At 41.2% G+C, this 25,809-nt stretch overlaps 2 protein-coding genes across 7 annotated transcripts; one reads left to right on the top strand and one right to left on the bottom strand.

Annotated features, from left to right (window-relative positions):
- Positions 1-1,516: 1,516 nt before the first annotated feature.
- On the bottom strand, positions 1,517-15,684 carry armh4 (armadillo like helical domain containing 4). Of its 6 annotated transcripts, XM_021318573.2 has the most exons (9): positions 15,639-15,684; positions 12,460-12,507; positions 8,767-9,632; positions 5,243-5,629; positions 4,834-4,977; positions 4,595-4,747; positions 4,475-4,506; positions 3,032-3,181; positions 1,517-2,927 (listed from the first exon to the last, which is right to left on the bottom strand). In XM_021318573.2, exons 3-9 carry the CDS (start codon positions 9,602-9,604, stop codon positions 2,853-2,855), a joined length of 1,779 nt encoding a protein of 592 aa, XP_021174248.2. In that variant the 5' UTR covers positions 9,605-9,632; positions 12,460-12,507; positions 15,639-15,684; the 3' UTR covers positions 1,517-2,852. The 6 variants fall into 6 exon arrangements, with proteins under 6 accessions (XP_021174248.2, XP_012722125.2, XP_035990064.1 ...); XM_012866671.3 differs by lacking the exon at positions 15,639-15,684 and having other exon boundaries at positions 12,460-13,042; XM_036134171.1 differs by lacking the exon at positions 15,639-15,684 and having other exon boundaries at positions 5,243-5,626; positions 12,460-13,042.
- On the top strand, positions 14,162-23,000 carry actr10 (actin related protein 10). The gene is made up of 13 exons (XM_012866675.3): positions 14,162-14,373; positions 15,294-15,366; positions 15,450-15,532; positions 15,664-15,772; positions 16,034-16,141; positions 17,272-17,339; positions 17,471-17,550; positions 18,531-18,566; positions 18,906-18,985; positions 21,048-21,121; positions 21,224-21,305; positions 21,415-21,616; positions 21,841-23,000. Exons 1-13 carry the CDS (start codon positions 14,297-14,299, stop codon positions 22,020-22,022), a joined length of 1,254 nt encoding a protein of 417 aa, XP_012722129.1. The 5' UTR covers positions 14,162-14,296; the 3' UTR covers positions 22,023-23,000.
- The last annotated feature ends 2,809 nt before the right edge of the window (positions 23,001-25,809 follow it).

Here is a 25,809-nt window from a genome sequence, read left to right as displayed (position 1 = left end):
CAGGACCTCAAGGACTGGAACTAAGGAGCCCTGCTCTAAGTAATAGAGTCAAGGATTTTTCTAGACTCTCTTGAAACCAAGCCTTGGTGGACTTTCAGACATGCTTGAGATGACTGTCCTGTTTGAAAGTCCAATGAAAGCTTCAGTTTCTTCACAGATTGCACAATAATTGTTCTGATCCATGTGGCCCTCCTCATGCTTCATTGTGGGCATGGTGTCCTTTTTATTGTATTCTTCTTTCTTCTGCCTACAAGACAAGCCATTGACCCATAAGCCCAAAACATTGAGGTTTTGGTTAATCACTCCAACGAACAGGCTTCTGGTTTACAGCTGTCTGATTTTATAAAGAGTTCGCATCAAGGGGTCAAATGCGTTTGTTACTGCAGCCATCATTGAAATTGGAATCTACTGTAGTTTTGAATTTGGATGGATTAAAAAAATATATTTTTTGCTTTATATACCTTCTTAAACTGTTCTTGTGTCATTTGGCTGTGGCACACACAATTGCGCCAATTAACTTATTTAGCTGTGGAGGTTAAATAATTTAATAATAAATCCAACTCCAAGTGTTCAAACGCAGCCTACAGATTCCAAACTTGCATCATACAGGATATTAATCAAACATGGGGCCAAAGGGGGAAATGTGTTGAGCCTGAAAAACTAGGCAAATCCTTGTTGCTTCCATGAGAGATGTCAAAAGAATTTGAAAAATGCGAGTAAATTAAATTTGTTATTGATCATCAGCTAATGTGTCTACCACTGTTCTTTTTTCTTTGTTTTGGAGCATGCCAAGTAAGAAAGACACCAACAGCCACTTTCGAGGAGCAGCTGCAGTGAGAATCAGGAAGTAAGAAAGATTATTAGCGAGTGGAAAACATTAAGCACGGCTGTCAGTCCAGGTGATACTGTACAATAATCAGAGAAATGACCGAAACCCCCAAGGGCCCACAACTTTAGATATTGAAGTACATGACAAGCAAGAACAAGAAGACACCTGCCACAAGAAAACCACTTGTCTCTGAAGCAATAGCTGCAACCAAGTCCACAAGTCTTCTGCAACAATGTTCATTGAGACCAGTTAAGAGAACCTAGGCTATATTGAGAAACAGCATGTTCTGTAAGCGACCAGAAATATCAACACAAACACTTCCTTCCAGCTGTTAAGCACGGTGGTGGAACGGGGACAGTTTGGGATTGTTTTTAACTTTCAAGAGCTGAACACCTTGAATATATTGAATGAATAAATCAGTTTATCCGGCTTAAGTCCTTTATTCACCATCCATCCCCTGTCACAACTGGCGTGCCCCAAGGCTCTGTTCTGGAACCCCTACTTTACATTATTTAAATTCTTTAGCAATACTTTCTGGAAATTCAACATCCATTTTCATTCTTATACAGATGACATCCAGCTCTATCTTTCATGTAAACCAAGTTCTACACTCCCACCCTCTTCTCTTACCTCCTGCCTATCCGTAATTGAATCCTGGGTCACTTGTAGCTTCCTTAAATTGAACAGTGGTAACACTGGGATCTTCCTTGAAGGAACCAAATCTATATTATCCAAAGCTGAGAGTTTCTCTCTTTCACTTGATGATTCTATAGTCTCCCCCACACCCCAGGTCAAGAGTCTGGGTGTCATCCTCCATAGTGCTCTATCCTTTTACTCTCACATCAATACCATCACCCATTCTACCTTTTTTCATCTACACAACATTAATCGCCTTCGTCCCTACTTTTTCCCTCACTGCCCATCACTTCTTGTCCATAGCCTTGTCACCTCTTGCATGGATTACTGTAACTCTTTTCTCTTTGGCCTTCATCCAAACGTGGTTCAGATTTCAGCTGCTCACATTATTACCAAAAGCTCCTCATTTCACCACATTACCCCAGTCCTGAATCTAACCAGGAGCAGCTCCACTGGCTCCTGGTTAGATTCAGAATAGAATAAAACGTCCGTCTGTACACCTTCACGGCCCTCCACAACCTCGTTCCCCTCTACCTTTCTCATCTTCTTCATATTGCTACTTCTTCCTGCTCCCTTAGATCCTCCTCATCCGTTCATTTCACTGTTCCTCCTTCCCACCTCAGCACCATGGGGAGCAGAGATTTCTCTCCTCTACTCCCAAACTCTGGATTTCTCTCCCTCCAGACATCCACAATACTGTGACACCCTCGACCAGTTCAAGTCGAAACTCAAAACTCATCTGTTCAAAAGTGCGTACTCTCTGTGATCGCCGGTTCACTTTTATTGTTTGTTGCTTTATCTTTATTGTTACTATGCTGCTTGTTCTGTACAGTGTCCTTGAGCGTTTTGAGAGTCACATTGAAATAAATGTATTATTGTTATAACAAACTTATCTCTGTATACCAAAGTAGTTTTGTGCATCTTTAACTTATGCCCAAATTATGACCTGGCAACGAGGGCTGCAGGATTTCTCCGTGATTCTATTTTAAGCCTCATCTGTGTTTAAAAAACTGGGACAGTGTTGAATCTGCTGTCTGTTTCTGTACACTTGAGTGAAATAACTTTTACAACCGGGGAAACAAGGTCATTTTTGTCTCAATTTGTAAACGCCAAGAACTGAAATGGGGCCTTTTATACCAAAACTGTATATACCTTGACAAACTTTCAGAGCAGTGTTGACACTGCAAACACAAGCGGGTTTAAAGCTGACCTGTGTGCCGCGTGTTCACACTGCTCAAGTTGCCTTCGGTAAATCAGACGAGCCGTGCCCAAAACGGGCAAAGCTGATGGGAAATACAGTTATGGCGATAGAGACCTTTGCCAGACTACTTCTACGGGAGCATCTGCTAAAGATCACCCCCCGAAAAAGACGCCTGAAAATCCGCCCTCAGAATTCATCCTCAGAGCTGTCAGCCAGTAGCATGGCTTGATCCTGGCAGCTGGTGCCAGGCTCCCGAGGCTGCTGTGGAGGAACAAACACGACGTCAGAGACCCACAGTGAGAGAAAGGATGGACTGCTCAATTGCAGATGGCTCAATGAGATCAACAAGTGACAGGAATGCTGACCTCTGGCTGCCTGGCCTTCCTCCTCTGGTGTTTGAAGCTGTTCCTTCTTTTGCGGTGGAGCATTCGGATGCTGTAGAGGGCGCCGACAATCAACAGGGCCCCCGTGATGCCAATTCCCACGGGGGCCAACATCCCAGACACATAACCAGCCTGAAAAAAGAACAGACCTAAATATTAGAGCATTGTTTATAAAAATAACTCTTGGTCAGACTGGATAAAGATATTAACAGGGCCATCCTAACACCTGCAAACTAAGCGGCTGCTTGGGGCCCCCTGGCCACCTTGGGACCCCCCCACAATCGTTTTCTTTTTTCTTTTTTAACAATTAAATAAGTCAAACAAGTGATATAAATGAATGAATGAATGAATGAATGATGAATGATGATAATTTAATATGTTTTGTGACAGTTTGTATTCAGAAGTGTTAGTAAAAGAGTGAAGTATTTTAAGTATCGTTTTTTTTTTTTTATAAATACATAATCTTGCTGTATTTGTTTATAATATTTGCTATAACATTATAGCGTGACATTTCTTCTAGCATAGGTGACTCTGCATGGTGGGAGGGGGGCCTCCAAATCAAATTCTGCTTAGGGCCCCCCTAGAGGCTCGGGCCGGCACTGCTCTCAGCTGTCAGAAAAGCATCCCCATGATGCCACCACCATGTTTCAGTGTAGGAATTATGTGTTCAGTTCAATATTTTATTTCCTACCAAATTTAATATGTTCATATGTAAAATCTCTGTACATTCGTAGCAAAGCAGAACCAAAGTCATATTCCCCATTTGGAATCACAATTTGGCAAATTGAAATAAGGTAGGTCCTCTGGAGGGGCTCTTCTTTGTTGAAACGTTTCGTCTCTTCTCCGAGAAACTTTATCGGTCTGAAGAGTTAAAGATGAACTCGGCCTTATACGCAGTTTATTTGGATCAATCAGTTTACAATCAAAACTGGTTGATTGCATGCAAAAGAGGACCATCAGGCTGCCAACAGATCGTTAGCGCTCTGATGGCCACTTATTGTTCCCAGAGGGCTGACTCATTTCAGCATTGCAAGAGGGGGCAATTGGGCCTGGAGGCCTCTTCGCCCGTTTTCTCCTCACAAAAATGTTTCCCTTTACTCCCCTTTTAAACCAACAGTCCTCTAAAGGGGCTTGACAGAAAGAAGGGTTTATATTGAAATTGAGTTACACACAGGTGGACTATATATATTGGGTTACTGAAAGCCATCAGTCACACTGGATTATATTTAGGGGATAAATGCACCACTTTTAAGAATGACTTATTTTACTTTTTATACACTTTAATAATGTGGATTTTTCCTTCCACATCATATACTTAACATCTACTGATGTATCTGGCTGTACTGTTACAATAAGTTCATTCTGAGAACATGCAGGAAGATCTAAAGCCAGGTGACGGATGAAGACAGCAGGGGGCAGTCTTACCTTTTCTCTGATCAGCTCTGCCCAGCTACGCACTGGCATGAAAAGAACACAGTGTTTCCATGACAAACACATCTTAGGACTGTTTTCGGCGTTGAAGAGATGATTCTTGTGTGCTCTTACTCAGCCCCTGGTTGCGCTGAACCCAGACGGGTGGCGGAGGGATGAGACTGTACGGTGGCCGAGAGGAGGATGCTTTATGCGTTTCTGTCAGGTCTTCTTCACTGTCTTCCTCCACCGATTCCTCGGAGTTCTCGTCGTCCTCATCCAGCTCCTCTGAGAAGGGGAAAAACAAATACTGTAAACATTTAGAAAGTTAAAAACTGATTTTTGGACGCATGTATAGATATGTCATGCCTTACCCTCAGACTCCATCTCGTCTAACCCTGTTCTGGAGTTGTGCAAGAGCTGATGGCTCGCCATGGTTGTCATTGCATTGTGGAGGGGTGGGAGGTAGGATGCTGCTGAGGGCATGTTGGTTACAGAGTTTATGGTCCCCATAGCATCTAAATGAATAAGATGTAAAAAGTTAGCCAGATAGACTTTGTTTCATGTCTGTGCACTGAAGAGGGCAGTTTATATCTTGCTTTAAATATTTATTAAGAATTATATTTTCCAGCTTATCTCCAGATACTACAAGCATTACCTCCTTTCAGCAAATCGACATGCTTGTGTTTAGATCATGAAGTCCTTATTTGGTGTCAAATTTTATTTTGATGTAGATCTACAGATTAATTCATCCTGCGGCTCCTGCCGGATGCCCTCTCTCACCTTTCCCTGGACGATCCTCCTGCTCAGTTTGGATCTGCTGCGGCGAAGCAGAGGCTCCCAAGGTGCTGGCCGGCTCCAGCAGCTCGGAGCCAGACGCCTGCCAAGGTGATGTCCAGTCAGAGAGAAGGACTGGGGGCTCTCTGGAGGGGCCGTCGCTGTCAGTGTTCATTGCGGCCAGCTGGTCAGGGTCCACCTCTGACGTAGGCTGCAGCCTGGTTGCCATGGCACCAGGAGACCGGACTGGCGCTTGGGAGACCGCCACCGCCGCTGCTCCGGCCGGGCCCTCCTCTGTGACATCTTCGAAGGGCTCGAAGATGAGGGGAAGCGCCTCTGATGACATGGTGGCCTCCGTGGCGTCATCCTGAGAGAGTGGGACCGCCGTGTCTGCTGGTGTTTAGTGTTGACACAAGAGAAGATGAACAGTTCAGTGCCTTGCAACACCATTCATACCACTTCAATTATTTTTGTAATGTGGTGCCCACGAGCCTGTTCCAACTACAGCAAACCTGCCATTGAGCTGCATCTAAAACTTTATTTTATTCCATTACTCTTCCTGTTTATTCACACTTGCGCATTTAAAAATGGTAATATTTATGACAAAGCATGAAAAATAAGTTTATTTTACATAACGTTAAGGTGAACTCTGTCTGTTCCAGTTTAAATGTCAGTACTGGAGCCCTTCGCATGACACAATATCAAAAATGTAACCCTCAGTTTCATAAAAGTTGGGGACCCCTGCTTTTTCAGCTGTTTTCTTGCAGCTGAAGAAAACTCAAAAATCCTATCTCAAAATATTAGAATATTTCCTCAGACCAAGTAAAAAAAAAAATGATAACAGCAAAACAAAATCAAACATTTGAAAATGTCCATTAATGCACTCAGTACTTGGTTGGGAATCCTTTTGCACAGATTACTGCATCAATGCGGCGTGGCATGGAGGCAATCAGCCTGTGGCATTGCTGAGGTGTTATGGATGCCCAGGATGCTTCAATAGCGGCCTTTAGCTCATTTGCATTGTTGGCTCTGGTGTCTTTCAGCTTCTTCTTCACAATACCCCACAAATTCTCTATGGGGTTCAGGTCAGGGGAATTGGCAGGCCAATCAAGGACAGTAATGCCATGGTCAGTACACCAGTTACTGTGAGAATCTTATGTCGTCTCTTAACCACTACCATACTTGTGATTTAGTTTACTGAACCAAGCTGAGTGTTTTTTAAGGCTCAGGAAACCCTGCAGTGTTTCGAGTTAATTAGACGATTCAAGTGATTAGTTGAATAGCCTACCAGTATACTTTTTCACGATATTCTAGTATTTTGAGATAGGATTTTTGAGTTTTCTTCAGCTATACGCCATAATCAGCGATATTAAAACAAAAAAGGCTTGCGATATTTCAGTTGATTTGTAATGAATCCAGAATGTATGACATTTGATGTTTTTTAATTGCATTACAGAAAATAAAGAACTTTATCACAATGTTCTAATTTTCTGAGACAGTCCTGTAAAATCCAACACAACAGGCCTGCCCTTCAGCCCTCTGACGTCATGTGAAATTGAATGATTAGTGTGCTGAGATTAGGTTACACACATAATCTCAGCACAAATACAACTATTCTGTGAAGGCCTCAGAGGTTTCCAGCAGAACATTGTTGGACCAACAGCCCCATAAAGACAATGCAACAGAGAAGTTGTGTGGAAGTTTAATTTAATCTGATAAAGATATACCCCCAAAAATCACATAAAAATGTGACTGCAGCAAAGAAGTACTGACTTGAGGGGTTGAAAATAAGTGCAATAAAATTCCAATAAAATGTGTCAAAATGAGAAAAAAAGTTTAAGGGATATGAATATATTTACAGGGCCCTTTAGAGAAGGTTATCAATATGATCATTTAAATGAAAAAGGTAAAATATTAGAACATTTAAATATGCTAGTATAAAGCAGGCTGACAATGTTTTCTGATCATGCTAGAATCAATACTGAGGGGAAAAACAGAAATAATGGATTTTGACAAGTAAGACTCCTACAGTCATTTAAGCAAAAGCTCATCTGACAGTTAAAATCAAATATGTATGTTTTCCACTGGAAAACAACAATTGCATGGAGAAGATACTGTAACATATTTAGTATTTATGACGGAGTAAAGGTGCTTGGAAAGGACTCGCTACAAGTTAAGGCCGCCAGTTATACAAAGTAAAATGAAAACTTTAAAATGCTCTTTGAGAGAAGAAAACATCAGCAGATTAATAGTTTAAAGAGAAGACTCAGTTTATTTCTGAACCTCTCTAATGTAACCCTAACATTCATATCTTATCCACTTATCCTTTCACATATTGTCACTTTGGGAATTAGGGGTTCTTCTCAATTTAATTTCCTTTTTTTTTAAATGAGCCTTCAAACATTTTTTTTCATGTTTAAATATTTAAAATCAGCAAACAAATTTTAATACCAGAAAGAGAAAACCTGAATAAATACAAAAGCGGTTTTCAAATGTTGATTTCTTTTAATCAGGCGGATGAAATCCAAACCCACCTGCTCCTATTTAAATATGATTGCAGCCATCGTTGTATCACCAGTTAACAGTAATAAACCATATTTATTTCACAAGACATTATCTCACATTTATGATGAGTAGATGTCTTGGAGAATCAAGAAATCGCTCAAATCGAAGCTGTCAGAAAACGTGAAGTGGACTGAAAGGTCTGGAAAAGCAACACATCACGCCCCAATCTATAGAAATTCAGGAACAGCTGAAAAGCAAACTCACTAATATTGATACGTCCAGAAAGGACTTGAAAGCCATTTCCAAGGCTTTAGGACTCCAGCAGAAGGTTTGAGGTGTGACACAAACTTAAAAGGGTTCTCTATGCTCAAAAAACACCAGAACTTAGGTGAATTAAAACAGAAGAAGAGAGGACCAAAATTCTCAACATCAATGTAAAAGAGGCCATGGGTGTGTTTTATTGCCCATGGGCCAGGTTGATGTGGGTACCATTTTCCCTTAATAATTCAAATCCTCATGACTCCTTTAATCCGCCATTAAATAATAACCTGCCCGGCTCTTTACTGTAGCCCGTCGCTGGTAAAGAGAGCAGGATCCAGCACTCAGTTCTCCAATGACTTCTATAACAAACCCTGCCACCAGCTTTCTCCTGGCTGTTGTGATGTTCTCTTTTTCTTTCCTTTTTTCAAACTCGAGTCAGGAATAGAAAGTAATTAGACTGCCATGAGTCCCAGCTGGGGTTCAAAGTGGAGCGTGGAAAAGCTGCCGCTTTCTTTGCCAATCATCAAAGCCAATCTCTGCCTCTGCATACACTTTTTTTTTGACAATTTTTTTTTTATTAAACTTCTTAGAGAATAATGAAGCAGGCTGGAAAATATTCAGTGATAATTACATGAACATCAAGGCTTTAAAGCCAATTTAAAAAAACAAAAACAGAGAGTTTGACCTAAACTAGAATCCTTCAAACTAATTTTCCTTTAGGGGTTGTTGTTTTTTTTTTCTGAATGTGTAACTTTTAATATTACCTCCAGTAGGTCTTGCTGCCTCAGTCCACAGGCTTTCCAGGCCATCATCTCTGGGCATCATGTTTAATGGTCCAATTTCAGGTAACATCAGATCCGAAGGTGAGGATTTTGTTGGTCCATCATGGCCCCAGACTGTCAGATGTGTGGAAGTCCGAGGAGTGACCAACAATGACGGAGGGATGGGACTAAGGGACGCCAGTGTCGGGGACCACAGGGGAGTGTTTCGAGGCTCTGTGGAAGATTGCAAGGTTGCTTCTGAGTATTCACCCTGCCCAGAATCAAAAGCAGATGGCTTTGTCCGGTCTGTTCCACCTTGTTTGCTCTGTTGGCTGTAGGAAGAGTCCGTCTGTGGTGCAACGGAGGCCCAATAAGACGACTGTGTATGGGTATTCATGTCCGTGTCCAACCGCTCTCTCCCATCTGTTGGACCTAAAGGCGTGCTGCCGACAGGCTTGTCTTCTTTTGCACTATCCACATTTTCCTCTTCAGATATGCTCTCAGTCTTCTTTTGTGCCTCTCGACCAGCCTTGCTCAACCCGAACCGTCTACCGGCGCTGTCCCCATTTTCTGTCTGCGTCACTGGGTCTATCCCCTCTGGTCCTCCATGTGGGCCAGTCCCTCCTCCTGCACCTACATTCAGACTGAAGCTGGTAACGTGCTCTTTCTCCAAGGGAACAGACTCTGTGGGGTATGTTACTCCATCTGCTGTCACTGAGCTGGCACAGTGCTCTTCACATGACCCGCCCTGCATCTGGTCAAAGCCTGGGGCGTAGGTGGGGGCTCCATAGACATAGAGACAGGTCTCTGCCAGGAGGAGCCCCTGGAGAATGGAGGACATTGTCTTCTCTGTGTCGTCCAAGCGCCTGCTGACAGATAGAAGCAAATGAATAAATGCTAACAGGCTTAAAGAGAGGTGGGAGGAATGCCTGCCTACAGGTTGTTTGCAGTGTTACAAGGCAAGATATGTAGCCAGAGCTAAGCCAGGTGTGACAAGGCACAACACATTACGGAGTCAGGATGCAGAGGGAGTTTTGTTTGAGGGCTTTTTATAATGTGTGCTCACCACAGAAAACAGGATTGACTAAACAGTTTTGGTTGCGTAGCTTTGATTTTGAAGGTGCTTCAGCTCTTGATATCAGTGATATAGCTCACCCGGCAGGATGACACAAAAATAAAACAACATTATGTCTCAGTTAGGCCCTGAATACATTTAATTTATCTATCCATACATTTTCTATATCCATTCATCCATGCAAGGTCATGATTGGGGGGAGGGGGGGTGTAGTGCCTTTCTCCAGCGGTCATTGTGTATGAGGTAGGTTTCATCCAGGACAGGTCACACGTCCATCACAGAGCTAGGCCCTGAATGACTTTGAAATTACTATTTTGCATGTCCAGTCAGTGGGCAAATTGCACCACCATTCTGCCGTCTTCCCCATCATGACACAGTGTTTACGTAGGAGTTTTTGCTTGTACTTTCACCAAAATAAAATATTTTTGCTGCAAAATCAAGCACCAATGTATAGGCTTGATGAGCAAGAATTTAGTTCTTAACTCTCTAGCTCAGGGGTTCCCAAACTTCTCGGACGGTGACCCCCAAGAATAACAGCGCCAGAGACCAGTGACCCCTTTTTGACGGGCGGGCTTTTTATTTTGTTTTTGAATATTACAAGAGTATAGTCATAAAATTGCAAGAATAAAGTAGTAATGTTATGAAAACGTATCCACGTGTGTTAAAATGAGGCATATTGTCAAATGATACTTTGGTAAGGCAGAACTAAATCTTTTTTTTTTTTTTGCAGATCAGCATCAAATTACTATTTGTTAGTACTTTGAAATGATTATGAAAAAGACTGTGACTTTATTCTTGTAATATTACAACTTTATTCTCGTATATGACTTTAATCTTTAATCAGAACTAAACAAGGAGAAGCAGCATTTAGTTCCTATGCGCCGCTTATCTGGAACAAACTTCCAGAAAACTGTAAGTGCGGAAAGCCTGAGTTCTTTTAAATCAAGATTAAAAACACATCTGTTTAAAATTGCCTTTGACTGTTCTAGTTAAACTGTTTTACTGTTTTTAATGTTCTTCTTTGTTTCTACATTCTATCCCTACTTGCTTTTATTCTATTTTCTATCTACATTTTATTCCTACTTGCTTTTATTTTTGCTATATTTTAATCATGCAAAGCACTTTGCATTGTCTTTGTACTGAATTGTGCTATATACATAAATTTGCCTTGCCTTGCCTAATCTCATCATGTTCTTTATTCTTGTACACCTTATATTATGACCATATTGTTATAATTTAAAAACAACAACATTGTATTATTGTCATTTTTAGTTTGTAGTGGCCATTGAGAAATAAATTTCACACATTTGCGTGAAAAGCCGTGGATGTTTTCTGGTGTTGAAAAGTCGTACATTTTCAACCCCCCCCCCCCCCCCCCCCCTCCCATTGATTAATACAAAACATTAAAACAAGTATATCTGACATTGCAAAGTCAGAAATTTTGGATCATCATTTGGCTCATTTCACACCTCTGGAGGGTCCTGACCCCCACTCTGGGAACCTCTGATCAACCAACGTGTTTTATTTGTGGCTGAAGGCTGCTACACCAATTGCCAGGAACATGTATTTGCAACTTTTGTTATAAAGCACAAGACCTGAAATAATAAAAAAAAATAGTTTTCAGTTGGGCTGATTCGTTATGGAATGGTAATTGATTGTTTCCTGCAGAATATTGACTGTGCAATGAGGGTGAAATCTTAACAATCACTAATGGGTTTCTGGAGCTACAGATTGATGGCATCACCTATGTGGTATTGAGTGTGAGTTGCTGTCGGTGAACAGGGATAAATAAAAATTAAAAATACATTTAATTCATTTGCACAGGGCACAATTTGTTTTTGAATTGCCAGTGGGTGCAGCATTTCAATTTCGGATCAAATTCTCTTTCAGAGAAAACGGGGTTAAAACAGAAGGGAATGCAGAAAGAAAAAAATAAGAAGGCTCAAGATACTGAGAGGTAGAGGGAACGTGGCAAACAGATGGAGAAAGAGAGAGGAAATCTGAGACAGCAATGCTCAGCCCTTCTTCACTTCGGCTATAAATAGCACCGAGTTCCGTATCTCATAAGATCAACTTCAGATGAATGTTTGAACCCAACAGTGTTCATTATACAGTGTTCATTGTGCATTATATAAAAAAAAAAACATACTAACCGCAAATGGAGAGAAAAAAAAAACATAACCCAATATGATTTATGCAACAATCCCCCAATAACATAGCTTCACAGGTTGAGATCCATTTTTTACTGGCTCACGCAAGAGGAAAAAAAAAAATATCTCACCCAGTCGATGCAACATAAGCACAATGTTTCAACCAAACCCTGCCCTTGCAATCCGCCTGCGATCAATATGCTCGATCAACTCCGTCAGTATGCGCATGCAGACCACCTCCCACCACCTGACAAGCATGACCACGCCAGCATCTGGACTGTAAACAAATTCCCCACTGCGGTACTGAGTCACATTTCTCTCTAGTGTGACAGCTCTGAATCAGCGCTCAAGCCGCAAAAACCTCAACATCCAAAAAAAAAAAAAAAAAAGCTGCCATCGAGACCCAGACCCGCGCGTAAAATCATGAGTCGCACACGGCTAAAATAAATAAATAAAATAAAAAGGAGTTACCTTCAAGAGCTCATGGTGGATTTTCTTGCATTAGGACGCCGAGGTTCTCTTGCAGAGTGTTAAAAAAAGATAAATTAATCTCTTATGTCGAATCGAGGCTGAATTCAGTGGAGTCCAGTGCAGAAACCAAGCCGGGGATGCTTGTTTTTGTGCAGCTCGGCGTCACTGTCTCTATCCGTCTGCATGAGTGCTGCAACCAAAATGCTTACAACCTGCAAGGAAAATCCTCCTCCTATTTTTGAGGTTTGGATTGGAATTTTTATTTTTTATTTTTTTTTTTGGGGGGGGGGGGGGGGGGGTTATTTTTTTATTCTTCGCCACGCAAGTTCTGCGATCCACTCGTTCCCGGGTCCCCCCGCCCCGCAGGTGGACCGTGGTGCTGAACGGACAGCTCCCTCCCCTCAGATTACAGGTGGTCTGCTGTAAGGAGAAGACGAGACCGCAGGGAAAAGCCTGAGAGATGGCTGAACTATGCCATTACAATGCGAGCTTTAATACGCCTTTTTTGCAGTGATAGACAGGGTCAAAGTAGCATATAGTGGAGTTTACCACAAGCAGTATAGAGTACCGACATAAGCAAAAGTATAAAATAAGGTTATTTGGTCAGATGAGACAAAAATCCCAATTTTTTTTAACCACACGTACAACGCCATGTGTGACATATAACTACCGCTGCACATCATGCACCAAGCATGGTGGTGGCAGCATCATGCTGTGTGGGATGGCTTTCTACAGCAGGGACAGGGATATTGGTCAGAGCTGTGGAAAAAATAGATGGACGCAATCCTGAAAGAAGAGCACTTGGAGGCTATAAAAAACTTGAGACCGAGGCAACAAGAAAACTGCTGTAAACCTTCACCCAGAGCAAGAATAGAGCAGTTTGGTTTGGATTCAAGTATGTACACCGCTTGTCTCGATTCACCTCATGATATCGCAATAAAACGTTAAATTGTGTGGCTGTAACTCCACAAAATATGAAAAAAGTTCAAGAGAATAGGTTACTCTATAGTTTGACATTCTTTTTTTTAATTCATTTTGTTGGACCAACTGTAGAGTATATTGATTGTAAACAAGCACGCAAACATGCTTACAACATAGGTGCATGCTTTATTTGGAGACTCCATATTTATATAGCACCTCCAAGCAACCTGCTTGAATACTTCAGTTCTTTAATATCTAGAAGCTACATCAAAATACAAACGCGGGAAAGTTTTTCTTTTTTAATTTAAACCATTTTTAAACAATTTGTTTTGTCAGCAACACGTCGCTGGCCTCGTACCTGCATCCGAGGCAATGAATGAGGTCAGCTCTAACCAGGACACTAAGTAGGTGACGTAGCAAAATAAGTCGATTTATTTTATCACGCTGAGCTATTTCTCCCCGATTGCCTCTCTTAGCTGTACCTCGAATTTGTTATTCATATAAATAACTTTAATCGGGGAAAAATAAATCAAAAGTAATTTTTTGGACAGAATTTGTCTAGAAGAGGAACGTTGCCGGGGCAACAGATGCGTTTGAGTGCTTCAAGGAAACTAGAATTATAACATCGCTGTGAGGTAACATCTGAAATAAACTCGTTTGTTTGGATGCGGCTTTATGAATTCAGCGATGCTTAGTAAATCGTGTTCTAATCTTAAATCGCTGGACATACCATTAGCCTTAATGCTGACTTGTTGCTGAGTTTCTGTCTCCTCATTAGGTTTCCCCCAACAATCCTTCCTGTCACTGAAGAGACAGTCCAAGCCAAGCACTCAGTTTTAGTTTTTTCATTATACGATGCAAAGCCGTGTGTGTCGGTGTTAATTCCTAACATCGTTTCCAGGAATTAAATAGTAAAATGCCAATATTTGATGGGCTGGGAAGTGGAGGAGAGAAGACTGCGATTGTTATTGATTTAGGAGCGGCATACACAAAGTAAGTATGACTCCTTAGCGCATCATGCTAGCCGCTAACGGGATAGCATGCTAACAACACGTAGCTGTTCTCGGGGTATTTTCGCGTTTTGCTTGTGTCTTTATGAAAGTGTATAACAGATACGTTGAGTTGGACCTTTTGTGGTGAACACTGACATTGGGAGCGTATTTATACAAGTTACGAGGCAGTGGGTGTCTCTTACATACTTAGCCTGCTAGCTAATGCTAAGTTAGCTGTTAGCAACGTTGAGTTTTAAGGTAAACCGAAATCCAACGATGCTCTGTTGAAAGCAAAACAGTTGTAAATGTTATCTTTTATTGTGTTTATGGTGACAAATAGTGTCCATATGCTTGTTTGGGTTCACTTAAGATGTTAGCCCGTGTTGTGAATAAATTCAATCAACAACGTTGTTTTAAAGATATAAACTCTGCCAAGGGAGGAGAAGGGAGGGCACTTTGGCAGGACATCTAAATGTTATCATCACTTTGCCAAATGAGAGCACGGTTTTATAATGCAGGACGCCCTAAATATGTACATAAATTGTATCCCTCTTTCATCACCCCATCTTACACCGAGTCTAACTTTGTGTACAGGGAAACTGACTTGAAGTCAGTCACATGTAGATCAAGAGGGCTGTTCTCCTCTCTCAGATAAGGATTCCCTTTGTCCGTCCCACAACTTTGGACACAGAGACCCAGTGTTAAATTATTACCGCATTTTTTTTTTTTTAGCGTTTCCCTTATGGTCATTTTTCTTCACTTGGTTAAAGTTGAGCTCCCGTTTTCAAGATCCATCTATAATATTGTGGAACAAATTCCCTGCAACACTCTATATAATGACAGTAGCTTAAGATAGCAAACGGATTTTTCTGTAAACTTCTGTAAATTACATATAGTTCTGAAGAAATCTGTATCTTGCAGATGCGGCTTTGCAGGGGAAACGGGGCCCAGGTTCATAATTCCAAGCGAGATCCGGAAACCGGGGCAGCAACAGGTAACTCTTCTGATTCTCTGTTAGTAAGCGGTGCGTTGGGACAGCATTGTATTTGCCTTAATGTTATGTGCTGTCTCGAGCAGGCCACCAAAGTGGTTCAGTACAACATCAACACAGAAGAGCTTTATGCCATCCTCAAAGAGTTTATCCACATATTGTACTTCAGGTAACGTGTTTTTCACAACCTTTGTATAGTTACCGTGAAGCAAACAACCCCAGATCGTTCCCCAGCAATGATGATAATACAGTATAACTGAGTAAATCCGCCTCACCCAGTTAGATTTTGTTCTTCATCAGGCACCTGTTGGTGAACCCTCGCGACAGAAGAGTGGTGATCATCGAGTCCATCCTCTGCCCATCTCACTTCAGGGAGACCCTCACCAAGGTCTTCTTCAAACAGTTTGAGGTACGACAAGAAAGAAAAAAATTATAAAGGACAACCAGGGATTATATAAGGTGTAAGGGTTACCACGGAGGATACTCTTCTTGACTAATGTTAGGACTGAAATGGTGAACCTGATTGTTTAGTTCAATGTTTCACAAGGCTGTGCAAGCTCAGTTGTAATGAATAGTGAGAACTTATCTGATGCGGAATATGTTTGGATTCAAGTTGAATTCTTTGGCTCTGAGTTGGTTTTTATTCTTTTTTTTTATTTTTCTATTCCAGGTGCCCTCGGTGCTGTTTGCTCCCAGCCACCTCATGGCCATCATGACTTTAGGCATCAACTCTGCCCTCGTGATGGACTGTGGATACACAGAGACTCTGGTGCTGCCTGTATCCTTTACTGATTTTACTGTTTTTTTATTTAATAACCCAAAAATAAATGGCAAGACTGTCCTGTGATGTTGTGCAAATTGTTTAACGGGGACATATCAGGTTGTTGCTGTGAGTTTCTGTTAAGAGGTTATCAGCTGTTTAATGCTTAGCTGCAGTGGACCATTTAGTATGAATCCAGATTAGTTGATCCTGGAGGCCGAATCAAAGAGTCGCCAAGTCTAAAGCTGGCTTTTATGGTCTTTGACGACACCCATCTATTATGAACTTTTAAACATTTGCAGTGGGGGCAAATGTTTGTGAAAATTGGTGATTATTTACGCAGAAATTGATATAGGTAGCAGTGCACCTCCAGTGATGTTCCTGTGTTGAAACGTATCATTAGAAAGGATCATATAAAACTAGTCAGATGAAAAACTGCCTGATATAAAAGTAATGTAGAATAATCTCAAACCACAGTATTGTTTTTGTCTTTTTACAATATTATTTTTCCATTTTCAATACCACTACTCTTAACGATAATCAGTCTGGTATTTTATCGGTACTATTATCGATACTTTTTGAATCAAACACATGGGGAAAAAAACAAGCAAATTATGATCACCAGATGGTTTATTTTTTAAACATTTGGAACAAAAGCAAACAAAAGTACAAGATAAATTTTTTTTATAGAAATAGAGCAATAAAACATTATAAAAATAACTTTATGTATATATAAAAAGGCTAAAACACTATCTTGAATAGAAAGTATGTTGCAAAGAGAGAGAAATATCTACATTGACAAGACAAAAAAATATTAAACGCTCTCTAACTATGCTCGAAACAAAGAAGAACTGCATAAAATAATTTCAAGTATTAAATAATATTGTTACCTGAATACAAATTACATTTATAAAAAAAAAAATGTATATTATCAATTTTAACCAAAAGATAGCAGTGGCACCCACAGTGCAAATATTTTATTGACAAAGTTTTTGTGTCGTTCACATGCAAACACTACTTTTACTGTCAACTTGGCGGTTAGGATGAATCTTTTTCAGCTGCTTTAGTTGATAAAAGTTGTGCTGTGCTCCATTTGTGTTATTTGTAATGACATAATCAAGATAGTCACCTTAACTGTGCTACATTAGATTTATGAGTGTACGCCGATCCTGCCGGCCTGGGAGGCTCTTCCTCTTGGAGGGAAAGCCATTCATAAGTAAATACCTCATTGCGATTTCTTTGCCCGTTAATATTTTATTTAGCACTTACTTCACTGTGGATGTAATGCCTGTCTGTGTTTATTCAACATGGTCTAATTCGTTTTTCCATTGTGTTTCCTTATTGTAGGGAATTAGATGGATTTCTTGTGGAACAGTGCTCTGTAGACACCGACACCACCACTGGGCAGAGCGTGCCCGCTGTCATTGGTAATTAAATGCATTCCCCGCAGTTTACAATTTCCCTTTTAATGTGAGACCAACGTAAAGCTGCCTTTATAATTATACATTGATGTAGGTGGGGGTTGCGAGATGATCCAAATTTCTTACTTTACAATGTCTGAGATTTACCACTTTAATATTGCAATTGTATGCCTTTAAGCATGAAAAATAATTTTTTTTCCTTGAAAACATTAGAAAACCTCTTGGTTTTTATTATCACAAATATGTGTAAATGAGTGCAATTTTACTCCTCCTTGGCCAGTAATTTATTTTCTTTAATTTGAAATGGATCCAAAGGATAACTTTACAAGATGCTCAACATTCCTGGTTTTAAAACCGGGGGCAGAGAGTGTCGCTTTGTAAGAGTTATCATGATCATAATTTCCAAAAACAAGAAAATGACACCCCATCCCCTTGCCTAAAGGTGGTCACCAGTCTCTGGCATTAGTATTTTGGGGGTCGCAGGCTGGAAACTTTGGGAATCCCTCATTTAGAGCACGAAGCAGAAATAATGTCCGTGACCCATAATGCATCATTTCCTATTCATATGAAGGGCTTGTTTCCTGCCGCAGTCCTGTGAATCCTTTTTGTCTATTTTTAGAGTATACATACACAGAGTCTGTTTTGTCGTTTTCTCTTTCATCTTCCTCACTGAAGGTAACTAAAGTGTGCCTCGTTCTAATTAATAATAAAAACAACCAGCAGACCAAATCACTTACCAAGTCTTAGCAGAACACACAGCAGGACTGGCATGAATGTGATTATCGTTTCCTAGTTGTACAAATAAAGGCTGGCACACACTTACCATAGATAAAAGCCCAGTTGGATCCTAATTAAATGTAACACCAAGCAGTTGTTATGATGGCTCTCTGCAGCACTGTCAGTTTATATTCACACATGAAGGTATTTTTTATCTATATAGTTCTAATATAGTGATCAATTAAAAAGTGAAGCAATCTCTTCCTCAGGGGCTATCCCAGAAGAAACTGTGGAGGACATAAAGGGTGAGTTGAATTAGCACTTTTTAGATTTCTGCAGTACAGATCGTTGACTGATTGCAACCAAGTGTAGCATTAATTTTGTAAACTAAGTATGCGGGACAATATTTCAGCTACACAATCAGAATTAATGCCCCTAAATGTCTAACTAAACAACGGGCTGTTGCTACTGGAGTGACTATACCAGGGGAGCTTTATATAGAGCAAATGATCTGATAAATATTAAGATGTTTTGTTCTCATAGATGGTCTAACCTTTCTGAAAGTAACGCTTCGGTTCAGATGTCTGAGTAGATTGTTGATTTCTTCTAAATTACTGTATTGATTCAGGTTTGGTTTCTTGCAGTCAGAACGTGTTTCGTCAGCGACTTGCAGAGAGGCCTCCAGATCCAGGAGGCCAAATTTAACTTGGAGGGCACAGCAGAAGTAAGTGGGATGTTAGCTACGATGGGTCCTGGACTCTTATAGATTGTGTAAATCAGATGTTTGGGCTGACTAAAGGCTTATAGGCTCCCTCATACTTGCGTGGACATGAGTCCGCGCAGACGGGTACGCGCAGAGCTCAATTTCTACGACCGCGGTGTCACACTATAAACCGCTCGGCATCAAGAAGTCTTCACATTAAACTGTTTAATATGTGACACTGAGCTGCTCCAAGCAGGCTTCACAGTCCTTCTCTGTCCTCACTGACAGGTGGGAGCCTGCTGGAAAAGAAACGGCTCTAGATGCTCAGCTAGCTAATCACACATTTTAGCATCCATTCTGCCGCTTCATCCCACTGGCAGAAAATGTGGGAATTGTAGGAACTTGCTACAAGAAATGTAGGCAACAGTACGCTCGACTATGAAGGGTAAAACGTCCGCGGAGAGTCAGCGCGGAGTCCACCAAGCTCACCGTTTGTGCACAGTATGAATATGTGGGAGCCTTAAGAGTGTATCAAGGTGTACTCTTTTTCCAGTTCAGCGTTTTAAATAGCATCTTTGGTTTGCCTTTTCCTGCTTCTAGTTTGTGTTCGGTAAACCTGTTTGTGCTGAACCTACAGGGGTTGGACAATGAAATTGTCCAAATCAAATCTTGGGCTGTGGACAATTTGAAACATGTATTGTTCTCTGATGAGTCCACCTTTACTGTTTTCCCCACATCCGAGAGAGTTACAGTGTGGAGAAGCCCCAAAGAAGCGTACCACCCAGATTGTTGCATGCCCAGAGTGAAGCTTGGGGGTGGATCAGTGATGGTTTGGGCTGCCATATCATGGCATTCCCTTGGCCCCATACTTGTGCTAGATGGGCGCGTCACTGCCAAGGACTACCGAACCATTCTGGAGGACCATGAGCATCCAATGGTTCAAACATTGTAACCTGAAGGAGGTGCTGTGTATCAGGATGACAATGCACCAATACACACAACAAGACTGGTGAAAGATTGGTTTGATGAACATGAAAGTGAAGTTGAACATCTCCCATGGCCTGCACAGTCACTAGATCTAAATATTATTGAGCCACTTTGGGGTGTTTTGGAGGAGCGAGTCAGGAAACATTTTCCTCCACCAGCATCACGCCGTGACCTGGCCACTATCCTGCAAGAACAATGGCTTAAAATCCCTCTGACCACTGTGCAGGACTTGTATATGTCATTCCCAAGACAAATTGACGCTCTATTGGCCGCAAAAGAGGCCCTACACCATACTCATAAATTATTGTGGTCTAAAACTAGGTGTTTCAGTTTCATTGTCCAACCCCTATATATCCCTTTCTTTCTGTCTAGTTCTGTGTTTTTATGAATTATGGAAGTAAATACTCAGATCACACATGTCGCTTTTTTTATTTGAACATTATCTTCTGAAAGCTTTGTATATCACACCCTGTTAGCATTAATTGTGGTTCTGATAACCCTTTGGGCCACATGCTCTTATGAAATGGGAGCGTAGATGACTCCCATGATCAGACCAAAAATAGCTCTAATGTCCTGCTGGTGGATATTATTTGGTTGAAGACATTTAACCACACGGGGGCATTGACTTCAATATAGAAAACTTCTATAAAGGAAGCACAAGAATTGACACCTGGTCCACACTAAACGTCCTGTTTTTGGACTCTTTTGGTACAGAGAAAAATTGGATACAGGGTTCGCACCAGGTATTTTTTTTTTTCAGCGTATCGTGGATGGCAGGCGGGAAGCTGGCGTGTCGTTCCGTTCCATCAATGCATTACCGCAGCGGAGCGTCACGTAGTTCAGCTCAAAGGGGGCTGTTCGTCAAGCTAATAAAAGCTAGCGTTAGCTAATGTGGTTCGGCAGGTTTATAGCTGCGCTGATGCACGTTTACGTTCATTTCAGCGTGACGGTCCGTTCCGCTGAAATGTGCTGCAGAGAGCCCTGGGATACAAAAAGACCAAAAACTAAATGGCAAAGGAACAAAACGACCAGCATTCAAGTAGCGCCTGCTTTGAGGTTGTACTGAAATCTGTGTAACTTGTGTTTCTCTCCGCAGCGTCCAGCCCCGCCTCCAGATGTTGATTATCCTCTGGATGGAGAGAAAATCCTGCATGTCAAAGGATCCATTAGGTAGTCCTGAGATCTTTTGATCTGGGTTCAGTCTTTGCTGTTTTGCAACTATTTAAGCAAATACCGCTGGCAAATACCAAGTTATTTTGTCTGCGCTTGTAGGGATTCTGTGATGGAGATCCTGTTTGAGCAAGATAATGAAGAGAAAAGTGTGGCGTCTATGATCCTCGATGCACTAGTCAAGGTCACTATGTACAGTGAATCAAATGAATGTTTTTTTTATTGTCAGTTATTGTATTTATCTTTAAAAACTCTGTATCTTACCTGTGGGATGTGTTTTTATTTGTCCTCAGTGCCCCATTGACACGCGTAAAGTGCTCTCTGAGAACCTGGTGGTGATCGGAGGCACAGCCATGCTTCCCGGCTTCCTGCACCGCCTGCTGGCTGAGATACGCCTCCTGGTGGAGAAACCCAAGTATAGCGACGTGCTGGCTAGCAAGAACTTCCGCATCCACTCCCCACCTGCAAAGCCCAGCTGCACCGCGTGGCTTGGAGGTGCTCTGTATGATTCACATGAAGCATTTTTAGAGTTATTAGCTCAGCTGCCGAGCCTCTGACTGTGCAGATTTCTAGAAAATGGCCTTGCGGGTAAAATAAACCTTTTTAAAAGTCAGCACATACGCAAAATCATTCAGTCAGCCGTTTTTCAGTTTCAAACGTAGAATCTTTTGTTCCACCTCAAAGCGGCTCCTTCATCTTGCGTCTCTCCTGTCCCCCAGGTGCCATCTTTGGGGCCCTTCAGGACATTCTGGGCAGCAGGTCAGTGTCCCGGGACCACTACAACCAGACTGGACGCATCCCAGACTGGTGCTGCTTGAGCTCCCCTCCTCCTGAGTCTTTCTACGAAGCTGGGAAGACCCCTCCTCCGCTGATGAAGAGAGCTTACTCTATGGAAAAGTAAAGCACAGTCAGACGGTTCCTCGGCGAACAATTCCCTCATCTTTCCCGTAAAATCTCCACACCTTTTCAGACTAATGCGTTGACTTCACACACAGCCTTTTAAATGTCAACTAGGTTTGTTTATTTTGTTTCTTTTGCAGATTAAAGACTAAAAATGTGTATTCGTGTTCTGCTGGTTTGCATGTATATTAGAAACAAACCCTTGCCATGGTGAAATCTCTACAGTATTCCACTGAAAGAGTAGGAGGACTATTATCCTGGTGCGTCATCATGCATGAAAGATATCTAGACGGCACCAGCCTTTACTGGTTTGCAGACGAATATACATTGAAGGATTAGATAATTACAGAGTTGACATTTTTAAATGCAAACGTGTCTGCAGTCACAACATGCAGGACGATCTTGTACGTGTCTCTTCCCTCTTAGATTTTTTTTATTGGCAGTGGATCAAAAGAGAAGTGATGGTTTCATCAGAAACGTAGAAGACGGCGACTCATCAGATTTTAAAACAACTAAATGTTGCTTAAGTAATCTGTTGTGCATTGAAGTGAGAGAAAAAAAAAGTCACTGTAACTGGCGTTACCCATGGAGGCTACAAATAAAACATTTTGCACTTATTTATTGTTTATACGTGGCTGCAGGAGGTGGATTTTCATTATGCCCTCAGAGCAAAGGGTGTAGATCTGATCATTTTTACCCATATCTTAAAATAAGTCTAGATGGATTAACATCTAGATAAACGCGCCAAAGGGTATTGGATGAAGTTGGGGAGTTTGTTTTTGCATATCCGACATTAGCATTAGGAGGGTTATAGGAGTAATTCAATCACACGATTCAGTCACACCCTTGACAAGAGGCGTAATTCACTTAATGTAACTGAAAATGTATTTGTTGCTGTTTAGGGCTGTTTAAAGCATTCCTTTGAACATTACTCTGTAAACCGTCATGACTACAAATAAATGTTCAGAACTGAGTCTAATCCGGATTTCTGTTTTGTTTCTTCATCTAAGAGTCTGTTTTTCATAAAACTGTAACCAAACCCCATTTGCTGATTGGAAGGTTTTCCCCTATGGACCACAGCCGTTTGGTAATCAAAGTAAGAAGCGACCAAATCATTTACCATTGTGTCCCGCTCTGGGTGTGCATGGCCTGATGTTTGTTTTGAAACTGCCCAGGTTGTCGTCGCTACTTGTAGACTAATTACATTTTTCCTGCTGATCTTCCAGGAAAAAATCCGCTCATTCGTCACCGAATGAGTCGTGTTATGTTACACAACCTTTAGCTGCGCGCTGAAAGTTTCATTTTAACTAAGAAAAGGCTGTTTTTTCCCCAGTGTAATGAAAAAACAAAAACAAAAAAACAGCAACGTCTCCTGTTATTGGCTTGCCTAAATGTTGTGAAACCTTCCTTTTAAACTTTAGTCTACATTAACAGCTTAGTTCAAGCACCTTTATAAAACGTGCTTATTAAAGCACGAGTCTAGACAAAATAACTTCTCGTTGTTTTAGATAGCAGCGCAGGATCTTTATCTGAATGCCACCCGTTAGTTCTTGGGGTGTCCCGATAAGTTTTTTTCCAGACCGAGTGCGAGTACTTCAGTTTAGATACTTGCCAACTCCAAGTACTGATACTGAGTACTTAATAAATTGGTGCTTATAGATCACAAATAATTTAGTATCATTGACCACTGAAAATGACTGATCATCAAGGGCGATGAATTCGGTTAGAGCTTCAGTTATCGTCTCTCCTTCTTTTTCTTTTGGAGGGTCAGCAAACATCTCCTTTGTATAGCACCACTACCTGGTATTGAGTGGTATCTCTCCTTTGAATTGCAACGTAGCCCGGCCCAGGACGAAAATTGGTATCAGTTCAGAGTATTGGGTTGCTTTTACAAGTATGAATACTTGGCGCTGGTATCGGGCCTAATGTTATTCAGTGTTATTAATGTTGTTTAGTGTTTTTAGAAGAGCTTGAAATAATCCAGAGTGAACTGAACACGTTGATGTCTCAATTCTGAATGTGATCTTTTCTATTAGTCAGCTGGATGATGACATGAGATTGTTGAAAAGTGAGAGCAGCGTCAGTGATAGGAGATTTCTCCTACGGTGATAGCTGCTTGACATGTTAGCAACATAGAAGTGGCACTCTGATCTCTGCAGGTTTTTTTTTTTAGAAAGGTACTGGAACCTATCTATGGGTGGCATAGCCCTCAGGTTTCCCCAGGTTTCCCTAGTGTCCTGACTAGCTCACCTTGTTGGGGTTTCTCATGACGCCTGCTGCCTACATTTTAATTTGATACCGTGATTGGCTAAAACCAACCTTTGGTAGGCGGGCTCTAGGTGTCGCTTCACCCAATCGGCTTGGAAAGCTCTGCTGAATGTCCCTCCTTTCCCCAAACGGATTCGATGGGAGCAGGACCAGACTGATGACGTGCAGAACGAAGAGTGATACGCATCATCAATCTGGCCGGCCAGGTGACTGTAAGCTTCCTCCAAGATGTCCTTTTTCTTCGCCACCGTCCACCTGAGACGTATACTCTGTGTCACTGAAGTTCTCACGCACGTTTACCTTTTTATTAGCATTAAAAGTCGTTTTGTTATGGAGGATGGGAAACCTCCAGACCTTTTTCTTGCATGTCCTTTTATACTTTAAAAGACTGGAATCAAAATGACTAAAACGAGGCTATAAAACCTCTAATTTAATGCTTCTGGAAGACAAAACATGGATAAATCTTTGATTTTAATCAGATACTTTCAACAGTTATTCCCACTTCCCCTTTTAGTCATAGTTTGCTAGATTAATAGTCATATTTATAAGTAATACATTTTGTAACTGATTCAGTTGTTGGCTCTTGGTGATTCTTTACAGTGGAACAGTTTTTGGCATTGTTGCCCTGCAGCAAAAAGGGCCTCTGCTTGAATATTGTGGTCTTTCTCCAAGCAGTTTGCATGTTCTCATGTATCCATTGGTTCTCTCCGGGTACTCCAGTTTCCGCCCACAGTCCAAAACATGCACCCTGTCTTAACTTGTCTCTCTAAATTGCCCTGATAAATGAAAGTGCGAGTTTGTGATTTGCATCTTTTATGCATCTCTGTGTTAGACCGTGATGGACCGGCGACCTACCTAGAGTCTACACTTTAATATTATTTTTGACACAATAGACTGGGAGATTTATGAAAACGAACAATTTGTAGTTTTATTTTTGCTACATAAATATATGCAAAAAAGCCTTATAACGTGTATGTTTTAACACCGTTGCTTAGTCTCACACAAAAACACTGCAACGTCCAGCCTGTAACTCGAGCGCATTTAATACGAGAAGGAAGAAATCCCAACGTAAGAAATAATTCCTGTCTGCAGACTCACCCCACAACCCAAGAAATCTGTTATAAATTAGTTAATAAGTTAGGAGTGATGACGTGGAATGACATTGATTCAGTATTGAACCCACAGAGAACAGGATGTGTAAAAAGAGCATAAAAAGCCAAGAAACCAGCTGAAAGCATTCCTGCTATGCTATGTCAGCTCGTTTAATATAAATTGATGGCAAAGAAAGAGAGCCCTTAATTCCAAAGTATTAATTAGTACTATTAGTAAAAGGAAAGACATTACCAAAAGGCTTTTTTATGCAATGCCTACTAATGGCAATGATTTCAGCTGATTTTCTAAAGGATCCAGTGAGCGCTGAAGCCATAATCCGGAAATGCAAAGAACCTCATTTTATCATAAACCAGCCCTGGCCAGACTGGTAAAAAACAAAAACCAAGAGTTGTCTAAAGATATGTTGC

This window comes from Fundulus heteroclitus, unplaced genomic scaffold (genome assembly GCF_011125445.2).
Source record: "Fundulus heteroclitus isolate FHET01 unplaced genomic scaffold, MU-UCD_Fhet_4.1 scaffold_76, whole genome shotgun sequence".
In the NCBI taxonomy this organism is placed as follows: domain Eukaryota; kingdom Metazoa; phylum Chordata; class Actinopteri; order Cyprinodontiformes; family Fundulidae; genus Fundulus; species Fundulus heteroclitus.
This window is presented reverse-complemented; position numbering and strand designations above follow the sequence as displayed.

Excerpts from the sequence above, each read along its gene's own strand:
- armh4 (XM_021318573.2), bottom strand. The coding sequence starts at position 9,604 with ATGTCCTCCATTCTCCAGGGGCTCCTCCTGGCAGAGACCTGTCTCTAT. Across the intron at positions 5,630-8,766 it reads GGCAGCAAGACCTACTGGAG|CAGACACGGCGGTCCCACTC; the intron begins GTAATATTAAAA and ends ACTAAACACCAG. Across the intron at positions 4,978-5,242 it reads GGAGGATCGTCCAGGGAAAG|ATGCTATGGGGACCATAAAC; the intron begins GTGAGAGAGGGC and ends TTATTCATTTAG.
- actr10 (XM_012866675.3), top strand. The coding sequence starts at position 14,297 with ATGCCAATATTTGATGGGCTGGGAAGTGGAGGAGAGAAGACTGCGATT. Across the intron at positions 15,533-15,663 it reads ATCCACATATTGTACTTCAG|GCACCTGTTGGTGAACCCTC; the intron begins GTAACGTGTTTT and ends GTTCTTCATCAG. Across the intron at positions 16,142-17,271 it reads CAGAGACTCTGGTGCTGCCT|ATTTATGAGTGTACGCCGAT; the intron begins GTATCCTTTACT and ends GTGCTACATTAG.